We start from the raw sequence: 11102 nt of genomic DNA, 5'->3' as shown, positions 1-11102 counted from the left end.
TATATGATGTCATATGTATATAACATATATATAACATAATTTATATTTATAATTACTTGTTATATATTAGGCATTATATATAATATGTTATATGTGTACATAAGCATATATTCACTATAAATAGATAAAAAATAATTAGTATATAATATAAATAATTTATTACATATGATAAATATATTTAATAAATATAAAAGATGTTTCATATATTATGGTTTTTTTTANAAACATGTTTTATCTAATATACAGGAAAATATATTTATTTTAGAAATTATGTAATAATATATATACACACACGGTATTTTTTAAATACATATACACCAATGATGTATTAGGAAGTATGAACTAGTATGTAGTACTACAATACTATCGTCGCTCCAGATTCAAACAGCCACAGCAAAGATTTTAATCGGCAATAAATACCAGGTCTGGCAGTTAAAAGAATCTCGCAGGCGCTCACACGACAGAGGACCCAGATGAAAATCTGACGTCTGCAGGAATAAATAAGCCCCGTCGGACCCTTGCTCACGAGAGCCGCGGGCCCCCGGGCCCCCACGGGATGCACTATCCCCACGACCCTCTGAAGGCCGCATCTGACCTGCCAGCCATTCTGCTCAGTTTCTGGTTGAGCCTCCCTCTTAATACTTTGCCAGACTTGGCAACCACGGTGTGTAAGTGTCGACACACCCTTAGCAGGATGAACGTGTTTTTGAAACAAGTCGAAAGCTGATCCAGCCACAAACCAAAGGATGTCGAGTGAATTTCTGATCCCAGGCAGACATTGGCCCCGGGCTTCTTTAAGTCACTCGAGGTCCCACCGTCTAAGAGCACCCCCTTCCCCATGTTCTCCTCAAACGTGTAAAGATCATGTGACTAGCTGCGAAGAAAACTCGTTAAACATAACCTCGTGAACCTTCACGTTTCACTGTTGAAAAGCGGGGCTTTTTCCGAAGCCACACTGGCCATTTCTTTTTTTTAAATGTTCTGGCGAGAAATCAACATAGTTGAAAGCCCCAGATTTTGCGAGATCAAGATTGTAGTGGCTTTGGGGTAAAAGGAAAATTTTATGTACGTTCTCCGTTGTCAGTGGAGCTGGCTTTCGTGTTTACAATAAAGGGGATTCGTAAGGTATACAAAGTAAATGACACCGATGCGAATCGTTTTGATTTTTTTGGAAATATATATATATATATATTTGTAATATATGTATATTGTACATATATATGTATGTACTTATATATATATAAGTACATACATATATATGTAGGCCTATGTGTTTGCAAGGTACAAAACGTATAGATGTGTGAGTACGTGCGTGTGTACAGAGACAATAATCATAAACATATGACAAAAATAGGGAAAGACGGCAAAAATAAAGTGTCTAAAAATTTTTTTAAAACTCAAGTGTGCTTGAATAGAGCATCTAAAATGTTACTGCCCCCTGGACGTTTCAGGAAATTCACTCACTTTGCAGGTCACTCTGACTGTAATGTTGTTATGGCTTCTTCCTGAGAGAGTTAATAACTTAGGAAAAGATCGTAAGTTGTATCATCATATTGCCCAGTAGAAAACACACACACACACACACACACACACACACACACACACACGACGCCTCTCTGATTTTTTATCTGCTTTTCATTTTGATATTTTTCAAAAGCCATGCAGGGAGGGGCGCCTGGAGGCTCGGTCGGTTGAGCGTCCGACTTCGGCTCAGGTCGTGACCTCACGGTTCGTGGGTTCGAGCCCCGCGTCGGGCTCTGTGCCGACAGCTCAGAGCCTGGAGCTGCTTCGGATTGTGTCTCCCTCCCTCTCTCTGAGCCTCCCCTGCTCTCTCTCCCTCTCAAAAATAAACATTAAAAAATTTATTTAAGCCACAGAGCCTTTGGCAGATGTTGTTCGGGGAAATTCTCCCAGCTTCACAGACAGGATTAGCCCCGGGATTAAATGTAATTAATAGTGTTTACAAGGCACCTGTATCCTGGAGTCGCTTTGATGACAGAATAAACATAATTATGTGTTAGTAGCAAACTCTGCAAAGGAACACGGACAGAAAGTCCCTTTGCGTAACTGTTCGTGGACTTAGAAATGCAACAAAATACCTCCTTTGCAGAGGAGATTATCTCCGAGCATAGGAAACGCCAAGGAGAGAAAACATAATGTTGCAACTGACACTAAGGTTAGGAGGTTAGGCTGACGTTAAAGTTACCTGACGTTAAAGTTAACGTTAGGTGGTTTTACTTGTAGCAATTTGCAGTAGGTTTCAACCTGTACATCTGCCAGGAAATTCTAAAAAGACCATATATATTGTAATATGCGCACAGACACATATAAATAGTATATGCGTACACATAGGAACATGAATGTTTAGCTTGCATGGATAGATTCATAATATTAACGTAATTATATACTTAATTGATTTAACATTAATAGATATTAAATACATTAAATCTATTACTGTTAATAGATCTTAAATAAATATATAAATAGATAATATGTCTTAACAAGATACTAGATATTGAATACTTAAGTTAATTATATCTTAATTTAATCAATATTACATAAATGTATGTTAAATTAAAATCAATAGATAGTAAATACAAATGAATATTAATAGATATTAGATATTAATATATATCAAATACATTACTAGGTATTAAATTAAACATATAATTTACTATTAATGAATATTGAATACATGAAATATGAAATTAATAGATATTAAATACCTATTAAACAGATATTAAATGTAAATTAAATGGTTAAGCGTCCGACTTCAGCTCAGGTCATGATCTCACGGTTCGTGGGTTCGGGCCCCGCGTCGGGCTCTGTGCTGACAGCTCAGAGCCTGGAGCTGCTTCGGATTCTGTGTCTCCCTCTCTCTCTGACCCTCCCCTGCTCACGCTGTCTCAAAAATACACATAAACAAAAATTCGAAACTAAAATACCCTTTTTGAGATGAAGAGATGCTCCGTCGTGCGCCCAGTGGAAGAAAATGTGCAGTTTGTTATTTTACTGAGAAGCTTCCCCCCACCTCCCTGCTCAGCAGCGCTCTTTCTCATTTATTACCCTTTGTCTTATTTTCTACATTGATCCTTACGGTTTTGAAACAAATGGCTTCGTCCTAGAAAAAAATCCCTCCTACATTTCTAAGCGTTTCTCGTAAGATGAAGTAATAGCAATAACACATGTCCTTTTTATTTTTTATCTTTTAACATTTATTATTTTTTAATTTATTTATTTAGAGAGAGCGTGAGCGGGGGAGGGTCAGAGAGAGAGGGAGACACAGAATCTGAAGCAGCTCCAGGCTCCGAGCTGTCAGCACAGAGCCCGACGCGGGGCTCGAACCCACGACCATAACAGGTTTCCTTCAATATCCGTGAAAATAATGGGGAAGGACAGCACCCTTTGGTAACTTTACTAATTGTCTCCTCATCTTAAAGACAGAAGACCCCACATTCGTAAGCGTGACTGCTTTCTCGGGGGAATTGTCAGTGACTGCGCGGCCCCGACCGCCAGATCTTCATTCGGTTCATGGGACTCACACTTACCGGTGTCAGGGGACACACACACTTACACACACTTACGGTGCAAGGGCCCGACCGCTACTTGAGGAGGCAGGATGCACCTCTCCCGCCCGTGCATCAGGTGCTTAACACTGGGTTCCTCAGTACTTACCCACCATCCAGTCCATTTCCTCAACATTGTCTCCATAGAGGCCGTATTTACTGTGCCCCAGAAACTTCTCTTTGGTGATCAGCGGGGTGTGAACGTGCAGGAAGGACACGAAGAGCAGGAAGGGGCCGCGTTTGTACCTGAGGGGCGGAAGGTGAGGTCAGTTCCCGCCGCACACAAAGGCGTTTCCTTCGCTGGGATCTGATTCTGCACTGGGTGGAAGGCCCTGCAACAGTGGAGAGAGGCTGTCTCTGTGCTTAGCTGATGGATGCCACGCTCATGAGTAACAAAATCACGGTGCAAAGACAGTGAGTACGAATAAAGAATATGGAAACGTTCGCGTTCGCAACAAAACAGTGAGTGAATTCTATCTTCTGAACAGAGTTCTTCACTCCCTCCTCCTACTCCCCCCTCTTTTTCTCCTCAGTTGCTGTCTGGAACATAAACGTGATGGCTGGAGCTTTGGCATCAACTTTGGGCTGTGAGGCTGCTTGTTCAGAATCACAGGTAGCAAGAGAGAAGCAGTTTGGACGCTAATTCATGTTGTTGCTTGTGTTCTCCATTTTATTTTTTTTAATGTTTTTTTATTTATTTCTAGGAGAGAGAGAGAGCGTGAACAGGGGAGGGTCAGAGAGAGAGGGAGTCACAGACTGAAACAGGCTCCAGGCTCCGAGCTGTCAGCACAGAGCCCGACGCGGGGCTCGAACCCACGAACTGTGAGGTCATGACCTGAGCCGAAGTCGGACGCTCAACCGACTCAGCCACCCAGGCGCCCCTTGTGTCCTCCATTTAAACGTCGTGTGAGGTTATTTAAAATTCCTCATTCAGGGCACTTGTGGGGATGAGCACTGGGTGTTATATGGAAACCAACTTGACAATAAACTATGTAAAAAATAATAATAATAAAATAAAATAAATTCCTCCTTCACATGCTCTTACAATGGGGCATGACGAAGGGCGAAGGGTATAGACACTGGGTGCGTTCTCTCAGACACAGCCTTTGGGAGCCGAACGCAGGGCTGGCTGAGTCCACTCTGACCGCTGTGTTCGCGCAAAGTATGCACGTGGCGGTCACGGAGGCGTATGAGTGAATGAGGCTCCGTAGTCAGACTCGTTAACCCCCAGGGTTACACCGTCTCGTCTCCCATCCAGTCCCCCCCTCCCCCACCGAGACCCGGCCTTCGAGCATCGACACCCAGAACTTCACCTGCTCCCAGTCACGCGTCTACAGGGACACCGCTGGCTTCCCGCCCGCGTGGCTTGTGTCGAACATAGAAAACCTCAGACGAGGCATCTGGAGGCAGAATCGCCCCCCCTTCGTTCAAGGGCACGGGGGTATTTCCGGGCTGTTTCTGAGGCGAAGCCACATCAGGAGGCATCGAAAGCGCAAATGCATTTAGGCACCAATGCGTAGTGGAGCCACGGGGCTCAAAGCCCCTTCCTTCCACTTTGCACCAAGAAACAGCGAGCAGAATATATTTCGTGGCCGTTTCCGTGTTTAAAATTTGCAGGAAACTTAACTCTCTGTTTTATTATTATTTTTAAAATGTTTTTACGTTTATTTATTTTGAGAGCAGGGGAGGGTCAGAGAGAGAGAGAGAGGGAGACACAGAATCCGAAGCAGCTCCAGGCTCTGAGCTGTCAGCACAGAGCCCGACGTGAGGCTCAGACTCACGAACCGTGACATCATGACCTGAGCTGGTCGGACCGAGCCACCCGGGCGCCCCCCAATTTTATCCGAAGCAGAGACTGCAGCCTGTTGCAAATAGCTGGTCAGATCGAGCCACCCGGGCGCCCCCCAATTTTATCCGAAACAGAGACTGCAGCCTGTTGCAAATAGCTGGTCGGACCGAGCCACCCGGGCGCCCCCCAATTTTATCCGAAACAGAGACTGCAGCCTGTTGCAAGTAGCTGGTCAGATCGAGCCACCCGGGCGCCCCCCAATTTTATCTGAAACAGAGACTGCAGCCTGTTGCAAATAGCTGGTCGGACCGAGCCACCCTGGCGCCCCCAAATTTTATCTGAAACAGAGACTGCAGCCTGTTGCAAGTAGCTGGTCGGACAGAGCCACCCGGGCGCCCCCCAATTTTATCCGAAACAGAGACTGCAGCATGTTGCAAATAGCTGGTTGGACCGAGCCACCCAGGAGCCCCCAAATTTTATCCGAAACAGAGACTGCACCCTGTTGTGAAGAGCTGGTCGGACCGAGCCACCCGGGCGCCCCCCAATTTTATCCAAAACAGAGACTGCAGCCTGTTGCAAATAGCTGGTCGGACCGAGCCACCCGGGTGCCCCCAAATTTTATCTGAAACAGAGACTGCACCCTGTTGCAAGTAGCTGGTTGGACCAAGCCACCCGGGCGACACCCAATTTTGTCTGAAACAGAGACTGCAGCCTGTTGAAAATAGCTGGTCGGATCGAGCCCCCAGTTTTATGCGAAACAGACTCCGCAGCCTGTTGCAAATGTCAGACACGCACACACACAGACTGGCGTCACCCAGAGCAGCCCAAGCTCCCGCCTCGCCTACCAAGCCCCCGGCAGCAAGCCCGGCCGCCGTGGCCGTACCTGTCGATGAAGGCGACGGCCTCCTTGAGCATGAGCGAGGCCACCCGCCCCTCCCGCATCGGCTGCTGGACGACGTCGTGGTTCCTCATGAGGATGCAGTTCCAGCGCCGCGTGAAGCCGTAGCTGGAATACCAGCCCAGGAAGAAGAGGAAGGCGAGGAGGGCGAAGGCCGCGATGACCTTCCAGGGCACGGAGAGCCAGCGGGCGAGCTTGGGGACGAGCAGCAGCGTGGGCAGGAGGCCCAGGGCCGCCGTGGACACCCACAGCTTGACACGCAGCCCGCGGTGCAGCTCGGGGGTCCCGGACGCCTCGCAGTCGCCCAGCAGCCCGAAGGGCGGCCCGTAGAAGTAGTCGAAGCCGTGGTTGAGCGGGTGGTAGCAGTGGTCATCCCGAGACGCGCAGCTCACACCCAGGTGCCACTTTCCTGCGGGGGACACAGGCCGCCGGGACCCCATCCGTTTCCAGAACGGGGGCCGCTCGCCCCGCAAGCCGTGCTCCCCTCGGGCCCCCCGGGAGGGACACCCAAATGTACTAACTGGATCACTATTCATGCTTTTGGTTGAACTGGACGTATCTAAAAATGCCCGCTCTCGGGGCGCCTGGGGGGCTCAGTCGCTTAAGCGTCTGACTTGCTTGCGGCTCAGGTCCTGAGCTCACGGTTTGTGAGTTCGAGCCCCGCGCTGGGCTCTGCGCTGACAGCCCGCTTGGGATTCTCTCCCTCTCCTGTGTTCCTTCCCCATTCTCTCTCTCCCTCTCAAAATAAATTCGTGAACTAAAATAAAAATTAAAAGGCACTCACTTCCCTGCTAGTCATGTCACAAAAACAGCATCCACTCCACCCCCCCCCCCCCAAAAAACACACACAACACATCCCATTTTGGGGATAAGAATCGATGAGCTCAAGTGCTACTCCCGACCATGATCCCCCAACGCCCTGCGCTAGATTCCGGAAAGGTCCTGAGTGACCGTGCATTCAGCCCCTTCCTCGCATGGGTCGTGCAACGCAGAAGTGGGCTGGTGTGTCCCCGGGGGGGCTGAGCCCGGCGCCCGGCGCCCCCACAGCCCGTACCTATGAGTCCCGTGCGATAGCCGCGATGCTGCAGCAGCTTGGCGAACGTGGTTTCGTTGGTGGGCAGGCCGCCCGAGCCTCCGAGCCAGGCGAGGGCTCGATTCAGGTTGAAGGGAGACGCCATGCCTACGTGCAGAGAAGCAGGGAGCAGGTGAGCTCTGCGGTCCACGTCAGGGCGCTCACGGCAAAGCCCGGGGGCTCAGTACACACGTGCCCCAAAGGCTGCGTGGGGCGTATCTGGGCTGATTATCCGAGGTTCCAATGTCACTGCCTGTGACTCTGGGTGATGTCGTTGGACCTCGATTCTCAACTTTGATGTCATCTTTCTTTCTAAGACTTTTTAATGTTTTATTTTATTTTTGAGAGAGACAGCGTGAGCAGGGGAGGGTCAGAGAGAGAGGGAGTCACAGACTGAAACAGGCTCCAGGCTCTGAGCTGGCAGTCAGCACAGAGCCTGACATGGGGCTCGAACCCACGAACCGCGAGATCATGACCTGAGCCGACGTCGGACGCCCGACCCACGGAGCCCCCCGGGCGCCCCGCGTTTAGATTCTTAATCCCATCCCATCTCATGACAAGGAGTTAAACGACAAACCAACGAGAAGGAAGCAGGAGAGAAAGCTACGACTGCTGGGCCCCCTCACCCGATCTGATGGGGTACCGGCCGGTCAGGAAGGCAGCCCTGCTCGGGGTGCACACAGACGCCGCTGCCAGGTGCTGGGTGAGCCTCACGCCCTCACTCGCCAGGCGGTCGATGTTCGGGGTGCTGCGGACGGACAGAAGCTCAGCTCCTGCGCTGCTAACTCTCAGCAAAGCTCAGAAAGTTCAAAGCACCCGTTCTCCTCTCCGTCCCCCTGACTGTTTCCCCTAAACCTGACGAAACGCGTGCTTCCTAACCGTCCGTCCATCCACCTGCTGGGTTGCGTCGAGCTCAGAACGGAAACAACCACGGGTACAATTCGACTACCACCGCTCGGAGCGGGTTCGCGCTTCTGTGCGAAACGGACTCCATTTGCTTACATCATATTCCCGAAATGAAGGGGTACCTTGGGTTACACAAAATTGTGCCGTATTTCTTCCAGTAAAAGGCAGCTTTAAAAAAATAACCAAATCGTGACATTTTGGGGCGTCGTTTATTGCCTACCTTGTTTGTCTGATATTTCAAGGTCTGCAAAAATTTGGGGGGGACGATCGGAGGCTACAGGCTGTCGCGTGAGTAAAGCACGTCCCCGGCATTAAGTCTGTCCCCAGTCCAGAGAGTCTCAGTGTCAGGGTCTGGGGCCATCTGTGTACATCGTGGTTGATGGTGACAAGAACCAGGGGCTCCCGGGGGGTCAGTCGGTTGAGCGTCCGACTTCGGCTCAGGTCATGATCTCACGGTTCGTGGGTTTGAGCCCCGCGTCGGGCTCTGTGCCGACAGCTGGGACCCTGGAGCCGCTTCGGATTCTGCGTCTCCCTCTCTCTCTGCCCCTCCCCTGCTCACGCTGTCTCTCTCTCTCTCTCTCTCTTTCTTTCAGAAATAAATAAAATAGGGGCTCCTGGGTGGCTCAGTCGGTTAAGCGTCCGACTTCGGCTCAGGTTGTGATCTCGCCGTTCGTGGGTTCGAGCCCCGCGTCGGGCTCTGTGCTGACAGCTCAGGGCCTGGAGCTGCTTCAGATTCTGTGTCTCCCTCTCTCTCTGCCCCTCCCCCGCTCACGCTGTCTGTGTCTCTCTCTCAAAAATAAACATTTAAAAAATTTACAAAAAACAACGAATCCCAAGTGATGTCTGTCGTCTGACCAAAACGATGCTTAAAACACAGCCTAGTCCGTGACCCACATTGCAAGGGCAAACAAGGTCAAGGTGTGTCGTTGCAGGTCACGCGGGATGCGCTCTGTCGCGCTGGCCCTTGGACGGGACGTGGCATCTTTGCACCTCAGTCGTACGTGATAAGACCCAGAGGATGTGAACTTTCCAGAGAAGCCCGTCCTGAGAGCCCCGAAGCACAGGGGAGCCTGGGAGCCCAGGGACCCGGCGGCTTACCTGACGGTGTTGTTGCCGTAGCAGCAGACGTCGCCCACCCCGAGGTCGTCCGCCATCAGCAGCACGATGTTGGGCCTGGCGTTCCTCGTCTGCAGCGCTGAGCTCAGGGCCCCAAACAGGCACCAGAGGCGCACGGACAGCCCGCAGGTCCTGGGGGCGTTTGGGGACGGACGGGCACAGGTCAGGACGCGCCTGCACCGTGCGGCGGAAAATACGAAATAACGCGACTCCTCGCCCCTTCCCGCCACACCACGGAGCTCAGCGGGCTTGCTCGGAAACCAGAAGTTTTCTTCTTCAAAGTAATGTTTTTCAACACTCATTTATTTTTGAAAGGGGGGGTGGAGGCAGAGCATGAGTGGGGGCGGGTGAGAGAGAGAGGGAGACACAGAATTTGCCCTGAAAAAATCGAATAGTGGAGGGCGCCTGGGTGGCTCTGTCTGCTGCGCGCCCCACTCTTGTGTCTCTGTCTCTGTATCTCTTAAAATAAATAAATAAAACTAAAAAAAAAAAAAAAAACTAAAAAACACAGAAGGGGCGAGCCNNNNGGAAGGCCTAATAATTTGATTTATTTGAATAAAAAACCAAAATGGAAAATCAGAGCCTAATCACCAGCTAGTCAACTTGTACTGATGTTCACTTGTACTTTTCAAAATATGAAAATATGGGGGCGCCTGGGGGGCTCAGTCGGTTAAACCCGACTTGGGCTCAGGTCACGATCTCACGGTTCATGGGTTCGAGCCCCGCGTCGGGCTCTGTGCTGACAGCTCGGAGCCTGGAGCTGCTTCCGATTCTGTGTCTCCCTCTCTCTCTGACCCTCCCCTGCTCACGCTCTGTCTCTCTCTCTCTCCCAGAAATAACTTTTTCAAAAAACATTAAAAAATTTTGTTAAAAGACAGTATTAAAATATATACTCAAAATACCATTGGGAATCCTTCTAACACCTGAAAAGGGGATTGTAACCCATTTGTAGATCCTGCACAGTCTGAGGCTGTAGAATCACCCATCTGTCCGTGCTAAATGCCACCCTGTGCAGAGAAAAGCACAGAGCCTTGGACTGAAGTCCCTACAAGCCAAGGACCCTTCTCTCGTGCAGGAAACGGGCTCCTAAACCCCAGAGATTACGTCGATGCTTTCACTACTTTCACCTCAAGAAAGAGCATCTCAAATCCATTTCCTCCGTCCGTGCTCAGTGCAGCCAAGTCACGGCAATCATGGCGTCCGTCACTCAGAGGTCTCACAACCCTCCCCAGTGGCCAGGCTGGCGCTTCCCATTTTTGCCGCTTGAGCGACACATCCGCTTGCTGTGCTCCCTAGAGAAGTCCAATGGCTTCCCGTCTACACCCCCCCAACCTTGGCTCATGCACGGGCGTCCTTAAAACCCCTGCCACCATCTTGACTGTGGCCCTTGGACAATCCCCACCTCCGCGCTGTCATCCTTACGGTAAGGTTTCCTCGGAAAAGCCATCCTATAGGACGCCATCCGCCCAGAGCCCCGTCACACCCTTCCCGACCCTTGTCAGGTGTCAAGCAGACGAAGCACAGGTCACATCAGCCGCGGTGAACCAGGCTGGGACGTCGAGCCGTCCTGTCTGGATACAGAGGGCGACGGCGACGCCTACTTACCGGCTGCAGAATGGCCGCATCGTGGCTGCGTGCGCTCCACCCTGGGGACGGAAAGAAGGAACGGACCAGATGCACCATCGACGTTCGTCTCAGGGGCAGACAAGCCCGCGTGGGAAGGCGGTCACCTCCCCCACCCCCCCGCCCGGCTCT

The 11102-nt window shown here is 50.4% G+C and overlaps 1 protein-coding gene across 1 annotated transcript in view; it reads right to left on the bottom strand.

Moving 5' to 3' along the window:
- Window positions 1–10972, bottom strand: part of ARSH (arylsulfatase family member H) — a 23155-nt gene extending 12183 nt beyond the window's left edge. Inside the window, exons 1-6 of the mRNA XM_077754735.1 lie at window positions 10953–10972; window positions 9330–9479; window positions 7952–8073; window positions 7308–7433; window positions 6239–6662; window positions 3676–3812 (exon numbers count right to left, since the gene is read on the bottom strand). Of these exons, the coding sequence (XP_077610861.1) occupies window positions 3676–3812; window positions 6239–6662; window positions 7308–7433; window positions 7952–8073; window positions 9330–9479; window positions 10953–10972 (979 nt within the window). The remainder of the gene's footprint in view (window positions 1–3675; window positions 3813–6238; window positions 6663–7307; window positions 7434–7951; window positions 8074–9329; window positions 9480–10952) is intronic.
- Window positions 10973–11102: the final 130 nt, after the last annotated feature.

The sequence above is a fragment of the Crocuta crocuta genome, unplaced genomic scaffold (genome assembly GCF_008692635.1).
Source record: "Crocuta crocuta isolate KB4526 unplaced genomic scaffold, BGI_CrCroc_1.0 scaffold221, whole genome shotgun sequence".
In the NCBI taxonomy this organism is placed as follows: Eukaryota; Metazoa; Chordata; class Mammalia; order Carnivora; family Hyaenidae; genus Crocuta; species Crocuta crocuta.
The sequence above is the reverse complement of the archived record's forward strand: the minus strand, read 5'-3'. Positions and strand labels throughout refer to the sequence as shown.